Source organism: Lactuca saligna, chromosome 1 (assembly GCF_052625555.1).
Source record: "Lactuca saligna cultivar CGN05327 chromosome 1, ASM5262555v1, whole genome shotgun sequence".
Classification (NCBI taxonomy): Eukaryota; Viridiplantae; Streptophyta; class Magnoliopsida; order Asterales; family Asteraceae; genus Lactuca; species Lactuca saligna.
Genome location: NC_136417.1, coordinates 43,211,816 through 43,233,677, shown reverse-complemented (window position 1 = coordinate 43,233,677; position 21,862 = coordinate 43,211,816). Strand labels below are relative to the sequence as shown.

The following is a 21,862-nucleotide window of genomic DNA, read 5'->3' as shown; positions in this document are numbered from 1 at the left end:
ATTAAAGTATTATAAAAAAACACAATAAATCATAAAAATGGCATTAATATATTACAAATTAAACATGAAAGTGATGTACTAAACATACATAAACCCTGTAACGACCTAATTTTCACGTCCAAAAATTTTGTTTATAAATCATTACTTGGAAATCATTAATAATTAAAACATTGTATAATTAAACCATTTCACATCGAAAACCAAATTGAAATCCACAACATTTAAACAACCAAAATATCAAAGTGTCAATCCCATAATAAACTCATAACTGCGGAAACAAAAGTGTGTGTGATATGTTGCTACCGAGCCTGCTCTTTCCCTTTGGCTGAAAAGGTACCTGAAACGACACTGAAAAACGTAAGCACAAAGCTTAGTGAGTTCCCCCACAGTACCACATACCATAATAATCACATAACATACATCTATCGTCAGGCATATCTGGGTGCCCGACCTACCCCTTCGGTCCTCTCGACCGGATATTGCCTAGCATACCTGGGTGCTGGCCTCCCCTTCGGTCCTCTCGACCGGATACTACCTAACATATCTGGGTGCTGGCCTCCCTTCGGTCCTCTCGACCGGGTACCGGAGACTACTTCTTCCCTCTACTACTACCACATAATACGTACCACAATATAAGAATCTATCTGGCATGGCTGGGTATAACTACCCCTTCGGCCCTATCGACCGGATATCTTGGGGACTATCTCCCCTACTACCACTAACACATAGCATCACATCATACTAACACATAAGCATGGAACATGTAGTAGTAACCCTAGATGATTATCACGGAGACAATCATCCACATACAATTCCTACTGGTGGGCCGACATTGTGGCCGTAGACCCACCGCTACTGGAAGGTAACTCACCTCGAAGTAGCTGCTGATCTGGTCGAGAACTGACTGCCAACTACTGCTCCGGAAATCCTCCGGCTGCAATTCCCACAACATACTCAATCAATCACTGCTAACTGTCCTTTGGGTAAAATGACCATTTTACCCCTGATCATGTCAAAGTCAGAGTCAACTTTCAGTTGACCCGACTCGCCGAGTTGGCTCTCCAACTCGCCGAGTCCCTATCCAATCGAATGTCCTGGATCCCGTCCCTACTCGTCGAGTTAGGCGTTGACTCGACGAGTTCTTCTTCTAAACTGAGGTTCAAGTCCTTCATCCTACTCGCCGAGTTGTATGAACAACTCGCCGAGTTCATCTTCATCCGATGAACACTTCTGTTGCGACTCGCCGAGTTGTATGAACAACTCGCCGAGTCTGTTCTTGATCTAAGGAGATTGCCTTGAACTCGCCGAGTTCCTCCATGGATGAGTTTGGCTTCTAACTCACTGAGTCACACCCCGTGACTCACTACTCACACTCGACACAACGAAAAGGGGACAACTCGGAGACTCGCGAGCAGACTCGCCGAGTCGTCGCCATGCAATCACTATATACGCGATTTTGCTCGATTCCAGTCTATGCCATTCACAGATCTGGGTTCCTAGAGCATGAATGACACGTAAAGTTTCCAACTTTACGTGTAGATACTCACCAATGAGGGATTTAGGGCTCAAAATGTCTCAAAAGGGTAGATCTGGGGTGAACAAGCAACATGGGTCCATAAAGGCAACGGATCTGAGCTCCTGGAGCTCAATCATGCCTAGATCTAAAGGCCAATCAACTTATTATGAATTATATTGCACATACAAGCTTAGGGAATGGCTCAAGAAAGACTTAATGGAATAATAAGCATAGAATCAGAGGGAAAATGGGTTATACCTCAAAGGAATCACTGAGAGGACACTAAGATGCTTGGTTTCCTTCCCTTCCTCTTGATCAACTCCACTTCCTTCTCAAATCCTTCAAGAACACACAAGAATGCTTCAAACTCTCAAGGAAATAAGCTTTGAACGAGGGTTAGGGGCTCTGAGGGTGAATAGGGGCTGGCTTGGGGCGGAAATGAGAGATTAAATAGGGTGCAAACCCTTGGAAATTAGGGTTTCATCGGATAGCGCGGACTCGCCGAGTCGCCAACTTAACCGCGTCCCAAGTCTCGTCTCTACTCGGCGAGTCGGGCCTCTAACTCGCCGAGTCCAAGGCCAAAATACAAAAATACTTAGATAAATCTTGCATACCAGGAACCAGGTGCTACAAACCCTACACAATAAACTATAAATTAATATGACGAATGAAATGTGATTTATGTCGCAAAATAATATGTATTTTCATCAAGTATGAAGAATCTTATAAATATTTTTTGGCAAAATTTTTTTCTTTAAATAATCAAAATAATGATTGGGAGTATCATTTGACATTGCATCTTAGGAATCTTGGAAATATCCTTAAAATAAAACTTGATAACAGTGGTCACATGGCTCTAGTTCACCGATTTGGATTTAGTAAAAAAAACAACTTTTGTAAATTTAATTCGAAAATCAATTAAATAAAGACACATGACATGATTTTCCAATGTATAGAAACCATACAATGTTACAAACCATACAATGTTACGGAGTCCATAAAGCAGTGGCATGTGTCATTATTGGGTTTTGGCCTGCTTTTGCCTCTTTGCAGTTGGCAACTTGGCTCTCAAATCTGAACTATTTCAGTTTTACACTTAATATTCACTTATTTTAGCCTTTCCGTTATCATATCCTATTTCTTTCTTGCAGACCCAAAATTACAGCATCTTTAACCCGCTATATTTATAAGACTTATAAACATGTTCATGTTACTATTTATTTGAAAACAAATAAATTACACATTAAAATGACACTTTTTTTTTACATTTTTTTGCAAATTAACCCTAAAATAAGAATTAACTTCAAAGTAAATTACTAAAATTGGCATAATTTGTTTGTGTTCTAATTAAAGCAACCTAAATAGTTTCTGTTTGTTTTTAGTAATTGCATTAAAGCAACCTTCTTTCATGGTGTGTGTGAGTGTTTCTGTAAAGTATATTGTTATTAATGTAAAGTTTCTCTTCTTTTATCCTTTACTCATAAAATTACATATTTACCAATATGTGTGTTGTTTGTTTTTGTGCTGGAATTAAAATACAAAAAAAGGTCCATGCAATAAAAAGTTAGATAATCCATGTTTTGAAAGAATTACACAAATGTTCCAGTTCCAGTATTATAAAAAAAGCAAGGATGGTCACTAATTTTTAAAACAACATAATGAGTTAGCTTTCTTTCATCATAAACATATATGACAAGTGTCAACTGGGCATCCATTATTGCAAAAAGAATAAAAAAAAAGGGTAAGTAAAAAAAAACCTAAAACAACTAAAAAACTCTTTTTCAATGTGAAGACATTATGGCGGTTCGTCCCAATTCAAAATTAAATTCAGAAATCTGCAATTAGGAAACATCAGAAACAACTAATCAAACAAATAAGAAACATATAGTCTAAATAAGCATTCCAGCTCCAAGTTTGGAAGATTCAATCACGCATCCAAATAAGCAAACTACAATCTGGTAACATATTAGTACCCTTTTAATATAGGCAATATACAACACTCAATCCACTATCATCAATTGAATGGGATTCTTATTAGTTACTACCACCTCTACTTAAAAGTAATTATCAAACGGGACTAATTAAAATCATAAACAGAAGAAAACCTCATAAATTGGATGCCAGTACTAATCGTAGTAGCCTCACATATATATACCCTTCAAAACCAATCTACCCAAATCCAAGGCCATCATTTGCAACATGGCTTAGCTTAAGCTTATTCCCCATGGTTACAAAATTAGATGCATTGAGTTTGACCTTAACAGTAAAAAAGGAACCAAATTAGAAATTTTAGTCTATCGCAATAACTAAAAAGAGGGCACAAAAATGATTTGGACAAAAACCTTAATAAATCATTCATAAGGTGTTTATTTTCTCACCTCGATGCTGACTCTTTAGGCCTTTTAGTAATCAAAATGAATGTTTCGGTAGATAGTCTAACCTGATCAAATAAAAATTAGGGTTTTTAAGAAAAAGACTTACATTCCTTACATTTTGACAAATTTGATTGCATGTGTATATAGTTGTCATCATCCTCATCTACAACCCTAATACAATCAAGCAACTAAAGAAATTTTACATAAAGCCAATATATAACCCCTAATATAACTAAGTAAAAAGGGTTTTGTTTAACTGACATATAAAAAATTCGGCCTTGCCTCATGAGTCAAAGGGAAATCCGCAATTGAAAACTGTGACATTTGAGCATTCATAGAAAAGACTGAGACTTAAATAATCATACAAGTTCATAAGTTTTGGAGCCGAACCAGTTATGTCTCAAATCAGTCTACAAACATAAAATTAAACAACTTACAAGATCAAGTATACCATCAAAAGTTGAAACCAAAGAACGCAAAACTGGTATAAGTGTGAATGGAAAAAGAAGTAGGATATATAATCATTGAATCAGAATCATCAAGTCCTAAACAACAGACATCTAGAAAAAATTATTGAATTAGAAGGGAAACACAACCAAAAAGAGTAGCATGTAGGGAACAAACTTAGGTTTACCTGAAGTTATCGGAGAATATGACCATCAATTTATGATTCTCCGTTCTTCCATAGCGGTATATGTGTTTTGCAGAGATAGACCCATGAATAGAAGTAATTGAGGTAATATATGGAGTCAACCGAAGCTTAGTAAATGTAATTCAAATTTGAAAATGATTTTGCTTCCTAATTTCTTGCGATTTAATAGCTGTTTTTATTGATTTTTTTTTATATTTCTTGATAGTGAAAACCGAGATAAACCAGATTTGAAACTAATTTTGCTTCCTGATTTCTTGCAACCCTCCTAGTTCTTCTGGCCTACTTTATAGGGCATGGCATTTTTACACGCACAAGGGTATAATAGGAAAATCACTTTGATAGTATAGGCGGGAAATAAGCTGGAGGGTTGCTGAAGAGTTGCCACATGGCATTAAAGGTACTGTTTTATTAGAGTAGGGGATATATATATATATATATATATATATATATATATATATATATATATATATATATATATATATATATATATATATATATATATATATATATTCAATTGAGAATGACTCCTTTTGGTTGTTGGCATACATAACAATTATAGTATATAGGTGTGGTAATGATGAAAATTGATTATATGAGCAACAATAGAGAATAAGTGGAATCAAAAGTTAAGGTTTGTCATACAACACATTTTTTTAAGATTATTACACATATCTTCATGTATTTATCAATTTAGCCACTGAATCATTATTTTATTATTATCATAGTAGTAGTTTAGTGGCGAAATTAAAAGTACAATGCTATGATTGAATAGAATTTTAATAGTACAACACATTAATAACAAAAGAGTAGGATGCTATAGTACACATATAAATGAAAGTAATAGTGTTTTATCTTACCTTTATCATTTTATTTCAAAATCATATAGTTATGATTAAGGCATCAAATGTTGAAAGTATAAAATGGATCATAAATAAATAAAGAAGCAACAAAGATATGTTGAATATTTTTTGAATTATAGTACTATTGATAATTTAATGTACTTAAATAATTAATATCAGATTATGAAAGGACTGAAACCTACTACGGTTGAAGTGTCTCCAATTAATTGGTTATTGCTTTTTTCTCGTTTCATATGTTATAAAATGAGTCCATGTGCTAAATGTTGATCCTAATAGGAAGATGATATATGGGGCTGACATGGCTAAATAATTTCATAAAGATGATATGGTTTGTACAGATTGTTATATATTGTCGATGGACCACTCTAATATGAAATTCCTAAATAATCTCTTGTGGATAGGGAATACAATATATATATATATATATATATATATATATATATATATATATATATATATATATATATATATATATATATATATATATATATATATATATATATATATATATATATAGTCATTAAAGGTTATATTGGTTGCTGAGGGGCTACTCCAATTCTCAGATCAGAATTTCAACAAATATACCACCAGGATTGTCTTCAAAAACATTTTTAGCATTATTATTATTCCGAATTTGTTAAAGATTAGTCTATTTCTTGTGTTTCATGTTAAAGCAAATTGCATTGACAATCATCCTGTTGTTCATGTGGACTTTGGAGAAAACATGTTTATAAAAACTGCAACATAATCGACCATATGACATTAAAAAAACCTAAGAAAAATAGAATGAAAAATGGAAAAAAGAATATATATATATATATATATATATATATATATATATATATATATATATATATATATATATATATATTGGTTCTTTAACAGTGAGTGTTGCAATATATGCATCTTTGATTCAAAATTAAAATTTTGAGATCTACAACAGTTTCCACACATAATCTTCAAAAAAATATAAGAATATTACAATAAATCTCGATATTAGAATCCATGCATGTAACATTCAAAGTTAAAGTCTATTGTGATCATATACCTGGAAAAACCTTCACTTAGGAAAGTGTGAGATCATGGTGGAGGCACCGAGAGTGGGAATCAAAGATACGTTAGAAATATAGAAATACTAAGAGCTCACTTGTTAGAAATTGAGAAAGATCGCCCATGATTGCACTAATTTGTGCGGCCAGTCAAAACTGCCATGATTTCATTAATTTCATCGTTGCAGGCAACACACAATATATGCACACAATATAAGCAAATAAAAACCATAAGTTATGAGAGATAGACGGAAAACAAAAATCCTGATTTTCTACCATTTGATTAATGATTTGAGAAAAATTAGGAAAAGATTGAAGTCTAAGGCTATGTTTGGCGTACTAGCTTAAAAGCTAACTGTTAAATAAAAAACTAGTTGATTGCTGAAAAGCTAGCTAATAAAAAATGACGTTTGGTAAAACAAAATGAAAAGCTAGCTGAAAAATATGAAATGACATAAAAAGACATTTAAAAAAATGTGTTTTTATAATTAATTAAGGAGTATATTTGGAAATTTTTAAAAAAGGTCCCAAAAAGTTAGTCCAAGTAGCTTTTTAAAAAGCTAGCTTATAAGCTACTTTTTGGGTCGCCAAACACGACAAATTAAAAAAGCTCGAAAAATAAGGTAGCTTTTCAGCTAGCTGTGGCGCGCCAAACACAGCCTAAGAAGCGTCTGACATGTGGCATAATATTAATTAGAAGGTGTATTAAAACGACACATGACAAAACAAAACTAATCTTTTACTAGTATAGAAAGATATGACAATTGATTTTAAATATGGTGTCAGTTTCTAGAAAAAAAAAATTATTGATCACTCTTCATCATGGGTTTGATCCCTTTAAATTTGGAGATTAGGTCGTGAAAACTCCTATATACCATTATAAATATTAACAATTCTTTTGAGAATCCTCTAATTAAACAAATATATTGTTCATTCTTTAAAAAAAACAAATAAAAAACGATAATAAAAATATGAAAATATAATGTAACATTTGCTAAATGTACCATATTTTTTTAGGGAAATCTTCAGAAAAATCCAAATTTTATTTGTTAAGAAAAAATGGTGATTACTAGATAAAAAATTCAAACCAACTCTTTTTTATTGGTAAACTATTTTTATCTGTCTACCTCCAAGAAATTCTCATTAATTTGGCACTGTTCACTCTCGGAGATCTCAACGATCATCATATTTTGTATAAACCGATAATACCATCCTATCAAATCTTTTTGAATTTGATTTCAAAAAAATATCAAACGTTTACCTACCGGATCCTCTTGTTGTTCCATCGCCTTGTCATCCTTCTTCATGGGTTTCCCCCACCATTCTGTCATGATCGAGATTCTAGAATTCTCCGGAGTACTTGAGAAGACGCTAGATCATACAAGAGTAACCAGGAAGACCCTAGAACATCCTAGAGTTCTCTAGGACATCATAGCATAATTTGGCATATTTTAGAGCCTTATAAATATAAAGATCATATAGGAATGATCCATAATAATCAACAAAGATCAGGATATGGATCCTTCCTTTGAGGAGGTGTAAGAACCACATAAATAGGTGTAGAGTCATTTGTAGCAAACCATCATAATTTTCTTTGTAATCTCTTGAGTTCTTTTAATACAATTTGCCTTGCGTTTGTAGTAACTCTAAAAGCTTTAGTCTCTTGCTTTCCAATTCATTATCACATCTAAGGAAGTGTAGTAAGCATGACTTAGTCGAAGAAAAGCTAAGTGTCATATGAGATAGACTGGTTACAAGAGTCACCCCATGACACGCGATATTAGAGCAAGGTTCGAGCAAGCAAGAGAATGCAACCATGGAAGGATCAAGTGAATTAGAAAACATTCCCCCTCTCGCTTAAGAGAATGGAATGAAGTCCAAGAAGAGGTACCAATAAGTAGATGCCTTGGCAAGCTTTGAAAACAAGCTTACAATTGTGGGGATTAACGTGGTGAGATCCTTGAGTGAGAGGATAATGTCGATCAGTTTGTTCATGATATAAGCAACACAAGTGATGGAATGAAGGAGACCATCGGTGTCATCAAGACAAGTCCTTGGATTGATCCACACCTTGCAAAATGAGTTTTTCAAGAACATGGGTGCTTTAGAAGTTAAAGTGAATTTGTGCAAGGTAGTATTTTGGAGGAGCTATTATGAAAACCACACCACATGGAAGCACCAAAACCTATAAAGTATGGATGCAAGCGTGTACTTGATGAGTTTTTCTAGTCCATAAAATGTTATATTAATGCTACGGGAGTGGAAGACAATAAGTCCAAGATAGATACGGCCATCTTATACTTTTTGAGAATGTCGCTTTATGGTGGAGGCAAAAGTATGGTGACATAAAGACAAGTTTTTTTTTTTTTACTTCCAAGATGGACTGCAATCTTGGGCCTATAACATAACGTCCCAAATTTTCAGAATAATTTTTTCAATTTTAAACACATATTTCTTAAAACATATTCAAGACAAAATCCTTTATTTGTAAACCGTAGTTTGAAATCAGAGTTATAAAGAAAAGTGCCACGAAATCTCAAATCATTAAATTGTTGTTGGGTATGTATAGTAACGTCTTCACCTTCCTATAAACTGATAAAGTACCTGAAAAAACATTTAATCCATAATTGTACGTACAAAGATTAACGAGTTTCCCAAAATACCCCGCATATATAATACACATAAAATGCATGTATACATAAGCCTGCAATCTGACTGGACTGCCTCACAAGGCCTACAGTACACCTGGACCGCTCTCCTAAGCCTACAACATATAGCTAGACCGCTCTCCTGAGCCTACAACATATAGCTGGACCGTTCTCCTGATCCTACAACACAAGGTTGGACTGCTCTCCTTGGGCCTTCAGTCTGACTAGACCACCTCGCAAGGCCTACAGTACACATTGACCGCCTAGGTATCTTGGCCTTCAGCAAACAATAGAACTGCCTCAAACCAACCACAATATGTCGACATGTGCAAACAACAATATCAGACAAACATAGGTAATCATAACATATTTGCCTGACTAACGAATCACAACAGCATAACAACATCCTATACACAAGGATACATATTGTAGTATAAAGTTTAGTGAGAAAACTCACCAGAGCTAACCAATAGAAGCTCAACAGCAACCTCAACAACAGAACAACTAACACAAGCTACTTAATGCCAAATCGAGACTAGTTCTTAGTTAAACACTCAATTCTACCAAGGTTTGACCAAAAGTCAAATTGGTCAAAAGTCAACAGTCATAGTCAACTCAACGGACCACCGCGTCATGGCCAATTGTTGACCACGTCGTGGCTGCCAAACAGCAAAACAATCGCGAGGTAGAGCACCATTATGTTATGGGCCTTCCTTGGCTACATTGTGGTCTCTGGCAGAATGTCCTTTTCTTCATTAAGAGCTTAATAATTAAAGACCAAGGCTCATAACATCATATATGGTACCTAATAGCTTCATAATGGATAAAGTTTCCAAATTTATCCATTAGGATGGTCCAAACAACCAAGATCTAGAATTACAGTCTCAAAGGAACTAAGAGTTTATTTTTCTCAACTTAATCCATTAAGTCCAAGTCGCAAACCTTCATATTTAAATCAACATGATGTTTACATGGCTAAAGTTTCCAACTTTATCTATAATAATGCCACAAAGTTCAAGATCTAAACTTTAATACACCAAAATGACCTAAAGGACCAAGATAACCAAACTGATCAAAAGATGTTGGAGTCCACTCAACTCCAAGATCACCCAAAAAATGGACCAAAATTACATAAAAAGGACCATTAGCAAGATCTAACAACTAGAAAGGAAATGTTAAAGCTTTTTACTTACAAGAGTCTAAAAAAGGTTTGAACTTTATGCCTTATATATATACCAATATGACAGAAGCAAAGAGGAACAAGAACAATAATAGCATATGCGCATCATATGTCAGACTTTCAATATCAACTCAAGATTTGATTCAAAGATTTACGATCAATGAGACATAACGATTTCAATACTTGATATGCATCAATAAAGCTTTTGCCAAAATGGCACAGAAGACATACAATTTCTGATTAACATTTTGGTAGATTTTAGGCTTATAGCCCTGTCTAACCATTTTCCAATACCATAGAATACAGGTCATTCTCTTACGGACTCATGCTCTACTTGGTCAGAGGCTACATACCAGTCCTATCTAATGTAACGCCCGTAGATTAGGGCTAGTCAGTTTTAAGACGATAAGCATCAAAAATGACTTTTTGATGGAAGATTATTTAGAAGGATTAATCTTAACCAAGTTATATGTCACAAGGTTTCCGTGCATATAAAGAACGCCAAAATCCGTGTTATAACGAAGAAGTTATGACCTATCGAAGTTTCGTGACAGAACCGGCACGACCCAGCGCGACGTAAATAGTGAATTTAAGGTAGATAGATATCTATCCTTAGTTATCTAAATGAGAATTGAAGATCTCATCGATAGTAGTGCAACGACGGAAAGACGGACGAAAACGGAGTTCAGATGAAGGAGTTATGAATTTCGAACGGAGTTTTCCTATCCCGGTCTACTAAAGATAATATATAAGTAATATATTTATAATATATTAAAAATAAAGTCAAAATTAGCCAATGGAGTTTAAACGATAGTTGTAGAGCATAATCTTACCTTCGCGTCGATATAAAGAACGTCGAAAACGGAGTTCGTATGCGAAAGTTATGAATATCTGAAGTTCGGGGCGCGAAACCCCAAAACTGTCAGAGACCACGACGTGGCAAATCTCCTGACACCTCCGGGAGTCCCCCAGATGCAACTTGCAATGACGTATGCAGTGACGCCCAAGCCCACGACGTGGAAAAAGGGTGTCACGACGTGGCAAGGGCCAAATTTGCCCTATAAATAGATTTGAAGGGTCAGTCGATTATGGTTGCTCCATCCCTTCTCTCCCACTCCCGATACACCCTCTAAGCCCTATTTTAACCCCCGAAGCCCCGGTATCAACCCCGAGACCCGAAGCAAGTCCCGAAGCCCGAAGATCCCGAGAAGAAAAGAGTTTCCGAGTCGAAGCTCTGTCCGTGAGAAACCCGGTGTGTGAAGATATCCCGGTTTCACCGAAGAATACTACTCTTAGAGCTGTAATGCTGTCCGAGCATTGTCTAACCAAGTGAGTGTGTGGTTACTTTCTTCTAACGCATAAATACAAAGTATTTTATACGACATACGTGTTATGTGTATATTTTGTTGTTATATGTGTGAATGTATATTCACTTTCTTCTACCGCATAGATATAAAGTATTTGCTATGAAGTATGTGCTAGGTGTTTATACATTGTTTGTTTACTTGAGATAAATGTTGAAATAATGTGTTATACATGTTTTAAAAGATTTAAACTGTATATGTTTTTTCATTTACAAATATGTTGGGTAGATGAAATAGTTGATGTGAGACGAAATAATAAGTATGTTTGAACTCAATGTGTTCATTAGGTATTGTTGAACTCTATGTGTTCACTTGGTGTTTTGACTCAATGTGTTCGTTAGGTATTTTAGAACTCTATGTGTTCACTTGGTGTTTGGACTCAATGTGTTCATTAGGTATTGTAGAAATCTATGTGTTCACTTGGTGTTTGGACTCAATGTGTTCATTAGGTATTTTAGAACTCTATGCGTTCACTTGGTATTTTTGGACTCAATGTGTTCATTAGGTATTTCCGAACTCTATGTGTTCACTTGGTATTTTTGGACTCAATGTGTTCATTAAGTATTTTTGAACTAGATGTGTTCACTTGGTATTGTTGAACTGAGTGTGCTCACTAAGTGTTTTAGAACTAAGTATTCACCAGATGTTTTGAATTAATTGTTCACTAGGAGTATTAGAACTAGGTGTTTGTTAAGTATGTTGAACTAAGTGTTTACCAGTCGTAATTTGTGGACCTTGGTAGTGGTGGACTTTGTGTCAATTCCTTAGGTCAATCCTTAGGAATAAATGGATAGAGGATAGTTGATTCTTAGGGTAAATCCTTAAGAAATAAAGGAGATAATGGGAATGAGTATTTGGGTTGATTGTTTGATAATTGAATATAATAAATGTATTACTGTGGGATGAAAACCCTATATGCTCACCAGGCTCCCAAGCCTGACCCACTCAGTTTTCTTTGCATTACAGGTAATGGCACAAGAGTATAAATTGGTGGACTTGATGAGAGATTTTGGATTATAGATCAGTAGTTACAAATAACTGTTGTAAGGTCTATTTTATATTGTTTATGTTTTTGGTCTGTATCGAACATGACATCCCGAGGTTTTATTGTTTAATAAAAATACATTCTCTTTGAGAAACGTTTTGATAAATTTTATCATATTTTGTTTTGGGAACAAATTCCACAAATCTTTTAATCAAAAGGATTTACCCTGATTTTATAAAACAAAGCATAAACAAATCGGTCTTTTCTGGCCGTGAAATTGGGGATGTCACATCTAACCTTCTGTCAATGCCATAGAATAGAAGTCATTCTGTTACAACACATGTTCTACATGGCCAGAGGCTACATACCAGTACCACCGTGAATCTAAGTCCTTTCACTGATCATATGGTCAAAGGTATAACTTTGCTACAAATATAGCATGAAATAACAACACGAGATAATAATACGGAAAAAAGCACATAGCACATATAAAACATAACATACAATTGTTCCTATATATGGAACTCACTTTGAAATAACCGGGGGTTAAAATAGTAATTTGTGCAGCGCTTCGTTACTATAGATAGCTTTCTTCTATAAAAATCGAGAGCTTTCTTCTAAACCAGGCTCTGCGAAGGTAGGGCTTCAAACTGAAAAGATAAATTTATTGGGGTCTTCGGGCACTTCGGGGCGTGTTTCGGGTGCTAAAATTGATACCGGGGCTTCGGGGGAAGTGGAAGTAGAAGAAATATAAGTTTAGGGGTAAAAAGTGGCAATTTTCTAACATTTACCCGGGAGGTCTTGCACCCCTTATATAGGTGCGAGCCTCGGATCTGAAGCAAGAGGGAAGGGCCAGGTTGCAGCGAAGCTCGGATACGCGGCAGAAGGGCGAGGCTCGGATGCGAAGGTCGAAACAGTCGGCTCGTAGATGGCAGCTTTGGACTGGACCCAACTTCGGTCCAATGGGCAGGCTCCACGAAGGTCTAAGGGTCATGCGAAGGTGTCCGAGGCTTAGTGGACCGTGGAATTGGTCCAATCAAAAGGCGACACAACAAACCTCGGTCCTATCAGGAGGTAACATGTGGAGGCTGCATGCGAGGGATGATGTGGCTGGCACTAATTTCATGCGAAATTTCTCGGATTTTGCATTTTTTTCTCGATTTTTGTGCCCCGAACTTCTAAAATCCATAACTTTCGCATACGAGCTCCGTTTTTTACGTTCTTTATATGCACGCGTAGCTAAAATTATGCTCTACAAATTTCGTTTAGACTTCGCCGGCTAATTTTGACATTAATTTTAATATTATTATTTTTAACAGATCGGGACAGGAAAATCCGTTAAAAATTCATAACTTCTTTATCCGACATCCGTTTTCGTCAGACTTTTTACCGTCGTACTACTATTGACGAGACCTTCAATTCTCGTTTAGGTTGTTTCGGCTAAATATCGCTCGATCTTTACTTCGAGTTTTTAGCTGTCTACTGCTAATCTGAAACTTAGAAAAAATCATAACTTCCTCATAGGAAGTCAGATTAAAACAGTCTTTATATGAAAGTTGATTATTTTTACTAGTTCTACAACTTTCATTGTAACGCCCGTAGATCCGGGCTAGTCAATTTAGAGATAATAGAGGTCGAAAACGACTTTTTGGCAAAAGATTATTTATAATAAATAGTCTTAACCAAGTTGTAGAATATGTCTCAAGGTTTCCGTAAATATAAAGAACGCCGAAATCTGAGTTATAACGAATAAGTTATGGTTCGTCGAAGTTTTACGGCAAAACTGGCACGACGCCGGGAAGCGTAAATAGTAAATTTATGATGGAGCGATTTTTAGCCTTAGCAATCTAAACCAAAGTTATAGTATATGTTAACTCGAGAACATCCATAAAATGAACTCCCAAATCTGACTTCGTATGAGGAAGTTATGATTTTTCGAAGATTCGGCTTAGCAGTGCACGACCCGAAACTCGAATTTTAGTTCGAGTGGTTTTTGGCTTACGCGACCTAAATGAGAGTTAAAGATCTCATTAATAGGAACTCAACGGTAAAAATATAGACAAAAACGGTGTCCATATGAAGGAGTTACGAATTCTTCGCAGTCATTTAACAGTCTAAATGCCTCCTACTGTTAAATTTGAGATCGGTCGAGAATTAGCCGACGGAGTCTAAATGAAAGTTGTAGATCTTGATTTTACCTACGCGTTAAAAAAAGAATGTCGAAAACGGAGCTCGTATGCGAGAGTTATGTTTTTTCTAAGTTTGAAGGCTGATATGCGATATGAGGTGACGTGGCCATCCTTGAAGAAATGGAACCAAGTTTGGATCTGGACCTATCACAAGGATGGTTCCAGATCTGGACCTTTTAGGTCCCAAATGTCATAAAGTTGTCTCCTTGGTGCACCCTAATTCTTATTCATGCATTAGGGACTTTTAAGAAGCTTGTTGATGTGGTTTTGGCATTATAAGACTTAGTATGAACGCAAAGTTGGCAACTTTACGTGGTATTATCACTAGGAGAATATGGATCTAAAGTTTGGGGCCTTAAATCCCACTGGAAATGACCGAATATGTGGGAACTTGTCGAGTCGCTCTTGTGACTCGGCGAGTCGGGAGGGTTTTCTCATTCACGGCCAAGGGTTCACGGTCAAGGGTGTTCGGTAGGAAGTTTATGGCCGTAAACATCAAGCAACTCAACGAGTCTCTCGGGTGACTCGGCGAGTTGACGAGTTAAGCAAGGAACCCAACGAGTCAAGGTCAATATGGACTGTTGACCTTGACTACAGACATAGACTTTGACCAGGGTTGACCTGAGGGTATTTATGGGTTTATGTCAAGTTAATCACCAGATGATTATGGGCAGTTGAAAAGGAGCAGCGTATGGGATATGTCTGATTTCAGCTTATCAATTCAGCAGTCGAGAGGTGATTCTTCTTGTTGGATTAGTGTCTAAATCCATAACTATTTTGGTATGTACTTGACCAGATGGTGCATGGTCCTTTTGGGTTGCCTTCACCAAAGCAACTTGATAGGATGACTTATGGAGAGAAAGGATTAAATATGATTTATTAATATATTATGAGAACAATATATTAAAGGAGAAATCATATTGTTTAATTAATATTAGTCAATAATTAATTAGTAATTAGTTTTGTGACTAAAAGAGATTAATTAAACGAAAGGGACTGGAATTGTAATTATAAGATAATTGCAATTTGGGCTATGGATTGCCTTATATTGAGGAGTGGACGAACTCTATGGGGAAACCCATTAGAAATCGTCCAAGGCCTTTAAGGAAAGGAGTCAATGGGTTGCTTAGGGCTTAAGCATCCAAATTAGGGTTTCCTTGTTAGATAACCCTAATAGCCTCACTATATATGGTGCCCTTATGCCTCAAAAACGTGGACAAGCTTCCTTCTAGGGTTTCCACATGTTTTGGGCAGCCTCCTTCTCTTTTCATCTTCATCCTCTTGCACTTGGTGTTTGTGAACCATTAGAGGAGTGACATTTGTGACTCTAAGTTTTCTAAAGTCAATACAAGAAGGATTTGAGATTGTTATTGCTACATAACAATCAAGGTATGATCTAAACCCTAATTATATGTTATATTGATTATCATATGCTAGATCTAGGGTTTATAGTCTTGGATAAATTGCATGTACAATAGAGAAACCTAAATCCAAGCATTAGGGTTTGTATGAGCACATAGGATGTTCTTATGACCAAAACCTATCAGTGGTATCAGAACCTTGATTGGTTTCTATTGTATTGATGCCTTGTATGTTGAAAAAATTCGATTTTTGTGGTTCTGCATGATGGACTCGGCGAGTTGCCCCCTACTCGGCGAGTCCATATGGGTACTCGGCGAGTTCATGCGTCAGAAAGAGGGGATTTCGGGATTTCTTGTTGTTTATCTTTGAGATACTTGCCTTTATCATATTAGATCAATATAAATCCGTTTTTATGATATATATATATATATATATATATATATATATATATATATATATGAGTATATTCTTGATCTAATTGAAGATATTTATCAATTAATAAAATATTTGTTTCCTTATGTGATAATTGATTAATTATTTTGATTAAATTGGTAAATTGTTTTGCAAGAAATCATTAAATAAATCAAATATGGATAATTATGTAATTAAATGTTAATTTAGATTATTTGTTATTTGATCCTTATGTTATAAAAAGTTTCAATTTTCCCCTTTAGGTTTTATAGTTTAAATTTGAACTCAAAAGTTTAGTTTTGAAATTTAAATATTTGAAACCCTAATGTTTTGAAAGGTTTCAAAACTTGCCCTCAAGTTTTGGAATTTAAATTTTGATTAAAAGTTTAATTTTGATGTATACTTAATTCTAAACCTAAATGTTTTTAAATGTTTCAAAACTTGCCCTCAAGTTTTGGAATTTAAAAGTTGATTAAAAGGTTTAATTTAGGAATGTTAAATTCTAAAACCCTAGTATTGTTTTGAAAAATTCAAATCACACCCTTATGGTTTTATTAATTAATTAAGGTGTATAATTAAAAGAGATTTAATAAATCCATAAAAGTTTAGGTTTACAATTTAATAGAATTAAAAGTATAATCGTTAAATTTGACAACCTAGTATTTTTAAAAGTGTAAAATACACCTTATACTATATATAACATTAAAAGTCTAACATTATATATATATATATATATATATATATATATATATATATATATATATATATGTATGAGTAAAAGTCAGTCTTACCGTTAGTAGGCATCATTCACGAAGCGAGTCTATAAGGGGTGTTTAAGGAAATTGCCTATAAAATGGCGATTGAATGGGTATCCACTCTTACCCACCGCACTCTTGACTAGTGGAGGGTCGTTAGCCGAACGGGTCGGATAGGACAAAACCTTCCATTATAAGTATAATGATATACAAAAGTAACTAAATGTTTTATAAATTCCCAATCTTGGTTACTTAGGCAAAAGTGAATTGATGCAATTCCATGAAATTACACTTTGTGCCTTGCGAAGACGTTAGTGGAGCGTGTGTGGTTTACCGGCACACTAAATGGTTCTAAGCAAAGGTGGCAAAGGGTGACTCAATGTTTGTCATAGTTTGGTGGAGCGTGTGTGGTTTACCGGCACATCGAATAGGTGACTGTAACATGTGAGGGCACCATGTAAGTTTGCATGGTTATTCACACCCGCTTTGTGATCCTCGGCATCCCAATCACAAACATGAGGGGCATATCGAGATTTAAACATGCCATTAAAATCGTCATTCACTTACCTTCAAATGTTCTGCAATTAGGGTTACGGCATCCCTCTCCCGAGTTGTGGAATATTGTGTTGGGTCCTAGCCTTAGTGTCTCATTTGGGTGATTTACTAAGGACTCAATCGATCAACTAACTTGAATTCATTTTCTCCCGTTTTGTAGATGTCAAAGTGCGACAACTATGGTCTTCCTAAATCCTGTGGAACAAGCATTCCGCATGAAGATGATATTCCACGATTCGATCGAGGAACAAGAGATCATGCTTCTCTTCCTCCACCTCCTCCAATAATTCTCCTTAACCCACAAGTTCGAAGGCTTGAAAAGTTCAAGCTCACTCAAGCCCTTTTGGCAAGTAAACATAAAGAAGGAAAGTCAGTGTGTGCACACGTCCTAGAGATGAAGTCACACATTGATAGGTTAAGAATGCTGGGATCTGTTGTTTGTGAGGAGATGGCTGTTGATTGGGTTCTTCAATCACTTCCTAACTCATATAGTGAGTTCGTAAGAGAGTACTATATGATGAACTGCAACGTGACCCTTATAGATCTCACCTATATGCTTATTACTGCTGAATCATCAATGGTTTGGCGCAATAGAAAAGCAAAGTTGATTGGTGAATCTGCCTTCAAAAACTCTATGGATATAGACAATGGCAACAAAAGACATGCTATGATCGAAAAGTTTGATCATAAGAGAAAGGCAATGTCTGAAGTAGTTCCATGTCCTGTTCCAAAAGAGTCAATTTGCTTTTATTGCCAAGAGAAGGGGCATTGGAGACGAAGCTGCCCTATTTACCTAAGAGATCTAAGAGATGGGAGAGTCAAAATATATGGCTTTGCTTTAGGTAAAATCCATTGACTAACTCTTTTAAGCTCCTATTCTAGATTCTTAATACATAATGTGATAAGATTACATTTGATGTTTTGTAGGATCGAAGAAAAAAAGGAAGCTTAAGGGAAGAAGTGAGCAGAATCTAACCATGAAGAAATGGATTTCGATCGCATTACTTGAAGATTATATTCTTGAGCTACTACTTAGAGTTAGAATTAGATTGCTAAGAAATATGTATTAGCATAGTTTTTTAAATGAATTGCATTGTAAGGACAAATTTTTCCGCAATAAAATAAATTTTGATTTTTATATTATTTATTTATCCTTGCAATGACGTATATGAAAAATTGATGTTTGAATGTTTCTATTATTAGCAATAATGGATTTGATTCTTAATTATATTATTTGTGGAAATGTCGAGAATTTACCAAATAGGGAGAGTTTCTCATCACCCAAGTTTCAATTGGACAGAAACTTTGAATCATGCAATTTGGTTACACGATGAATGAGAAATTTCATATTTGGAAATTAGACTAATTCATTGACAAAGTGTCAAGTGAAGGACTAGGAGATCAAGTACACAAAGTTGCGTGTTGATCAAGTCCACCATAAGAGTAATTCGTCATGATTTACTAAAAGTTTAGTAAATATGATTATACTTATAAGATTAAGTGTAATTCTGAATTGATTGAAAAAGTTTAAATCAATAGCAGAATGAATAAGAAGAATCAAGTAGTCAGAAAGATAAAAGTTTCTCCATTCTAAGAAGAAGGGAGAGTACCTTTTATGCTTTATGATAAGTCTTAATGATTAAGAACCATATCTCAATTGATCCTCTAAGTGAGTCTTAGTACAATTGCATGTCTAAGAAGAGGAATCAAGAATTAAAGAAATGGTTAAAATCAAGAAGTCAATGATACTTCGTTCCAAACAAGTCTTAGAGTTAAGATTGTGACAATGAGTGACAAGTATTAAGAATGTTTATAACATTCATCAAATGTGGAAAGTTGTGATGTCTTGGGTAAGACAAAGACCAACTAGGACCAAAGTTATGAAGTGTTTTGTCTTGATAAAAGCTACACTAACTCTTGAATATTTGTTTGTCAAGAAATGTTTATTAACAAGAGAATCTTATATGTCAAGGAGTCAGTGGGAGTCTTAATGGTCTTGAAAGGTTTCAAGAACAAATCAAAATAGACCTTATTGATCATCACTAGCACACGAGTTGAGGTTTACAACCTATCGTGTTGACACAATATTGTTTCTGTGCCATTCCAATTTAGTTAATTATGCATGTGAGCCCTATGAGTTCTCATTTGAATGCATAAAAGGCAAGGACCTTGATCAATGAAAAGTACATTAATAGGAAAAGGTGAGCTGCTTAACTACTTGGAAGACATGGTGGGCAGTCGTGCTACCATAAGGCAAGAAATCAAGATTAAGAAAGTTCGGTCCATATGAGTTTGAATTCGTCGTAAACTTTGTTTTTGACAAATTCACATGGATAGGAACACATACATCATTAAAATCTAAGTGTCATACGATTCCCTCCTTCATGAAAGTGACTTTGAGGAAATGCTTTCACTAAGAGAGATTTTAAGAAAATAGTGATTGTAAAATTGTATTCTCGAATTCGATTATGGTTACGGTATCCCTTTCCATGATTCGAATTGTGAGATTTGGCAATTGGTCTGAATTGTTTAGACACACATATGAGCTATCTAAGGGAAAGGTGTATAAGCTTAGATAAAGGATTATCAAAGCATTAGGTATTAGAAACATGAACTTAAGAAATTCAATAGGTATTGTTTTCTGAAAGTTAAGCTGGTTTCTGAATACATGTCAAAGCTAGTGGGAGCATAAGTCTTATGTTTTATAATAATAATCATGATAGTGGGAGCATAAATGTTATGATTGTATGATTATTATGGAAAGTATTGCAAGTTAGCAATATTAATTATAGAAAACAATAGTTATACTTTGCAAAGTTGCAAGAGTTGAAAAGTTGTTTTGCTATAATTAAGGGAGAGGATATTATGCTTCATTTCAAATCTAAAGGCTTAGGTTGTGGAATGTTAATAAATTCAGTCAAGGAAACATAGTATGTTCACAAATTTTGATTATGACTACGACATTCCTCTTCATAGTTCGAATTTTGAGAACGTAGCACATAAAATATTATGGCAAAAGATTGATAAAGTATCAAATCTTTATGTAAGACATTATGCATCGTGTCCCATACGCTTCGGGTATAGGATGGATTGCAAATGCTATAATATTTGACCATTCTAAAATTTTCCAAATGTCTAGCGCATTTAGAGGGAAAAGGACAAGAATCGGTTTTGACTAAGATAATTAAACAACTATCAAAGGACAATCCAAAGTTCGCCGAGGATTGGTCGCTTGTGAGTAGTTGGAAGTATAGTATTGGATGGACCATATCGACATTATTATGAATAGAAAAGATTCTATTAAGAATGAGTTGTCATATGGAAAACATGGAAACGTTTCCATATTGGGAGTTGGATATTGAAAATCTATGTCTAGATTTGAAAATTTTATGCAAAAGGATGTTCAAAAGAATGTACTTTGAGTGAGAGATATCGTATCTAAGGAATTGTATTGTAACAATCTCCGATAGAGGATTTTGTAATTTCATTGGCAATAGTCATTGTGACTTTAGTGCTGTGACATTACAAAAGGATCATTGCATAAAATGTTAGAATCTAGCATATTCCATAAGTGGCAAGAATTTGATATTCTTTCACTTATGAAAAAGGATTTGGAGTTGTGAAATGAGTATGATTGGAAATGTGTTCATTTGATCTATTTCACAAAGTAAGAACCATAATTAAACACTATGTGCATGCTAGGAGCATGGGATAAGTGTAGTAATAATTCAAGTAAGAAGTTGATTACCCGAAACAACAAATAATGAGTAATCGATATGGTGATAAATAAAAGGTGTTTTATTTATGCTCAAAGATTTGAGGCCATATGGGATTAGTATTATTCTTGTGTTTCACTTTGCATGTTTTGACTTCTTGAATAATTTAATTGGTTGAGAATAGTCAAAGTATTCGAACGGGCCACGGTCGTTCATATGTTGGAAGTAGGTATGAATAAAGACTG

At 35.0% G+C, this 21,862-nt stretch overlaps 1 protein-coding gene and 1 long non-coding RNA gene across 2 annotated transcripts; one reads left to right on the top strand and one right to left on the bottom strand.

Annotated features, from left to right (window-relative positions):
* Window positions 1-3,132: 3,132 nt before the first annotated feature.
* On the bottom strand, window positions 3,133-4,951 carry LOC145034361 (uncharacterized). The gene is made up of 3 exons (XR_013678054.1): window positions 4,153-4,951; window positions 3,895-4,062; window positions 3,133-3,772 (listed from the first exon to the last, which is right to left on the bottom strand). It is a non-coding gene; the product is annotated as an uncharacterized LOC145034361 (long non-coding RNA).
* A 12,788-nt stretch (window positions 4,952-17,739) lies between these two features.
* On the top strand, window positions 17,740-18,971 carry LOC145038426 (uncharacterized). The gene is made up of 2 exons (XM_078986797.1): window positions 17,740-18,743; window positions 18,829-18,971. Exons 1-2 carry the CDS (start codon window positions 18,062-18,064, stop codon window positions 18,969-18,971), a joined length of 825 nt encoding a protein of 274 aa, XP_078842923.1. The 5' UTR covers window positions 17,740-18,061.
* The last annotated feature ends 2,891 nt before the right edge of the window (window positions 18,972-21,862 follow it).

Coding starts and splice junctions, on each gene's coding strand:
- LOC145038426 (XM_078986797.1), top strand. CDS start 18,062: ATGTCAAAGTGCGACAACTATGGTCTTCCTAAATCCTGTGGAACAAGC. Junction 18,744..18,828: donor AATATATGGCTTTGCTTTAG/GTAAAATCCATT, acceptor GATGTTTTGTAG/GATCGAAGAAAAAAAGGAAG.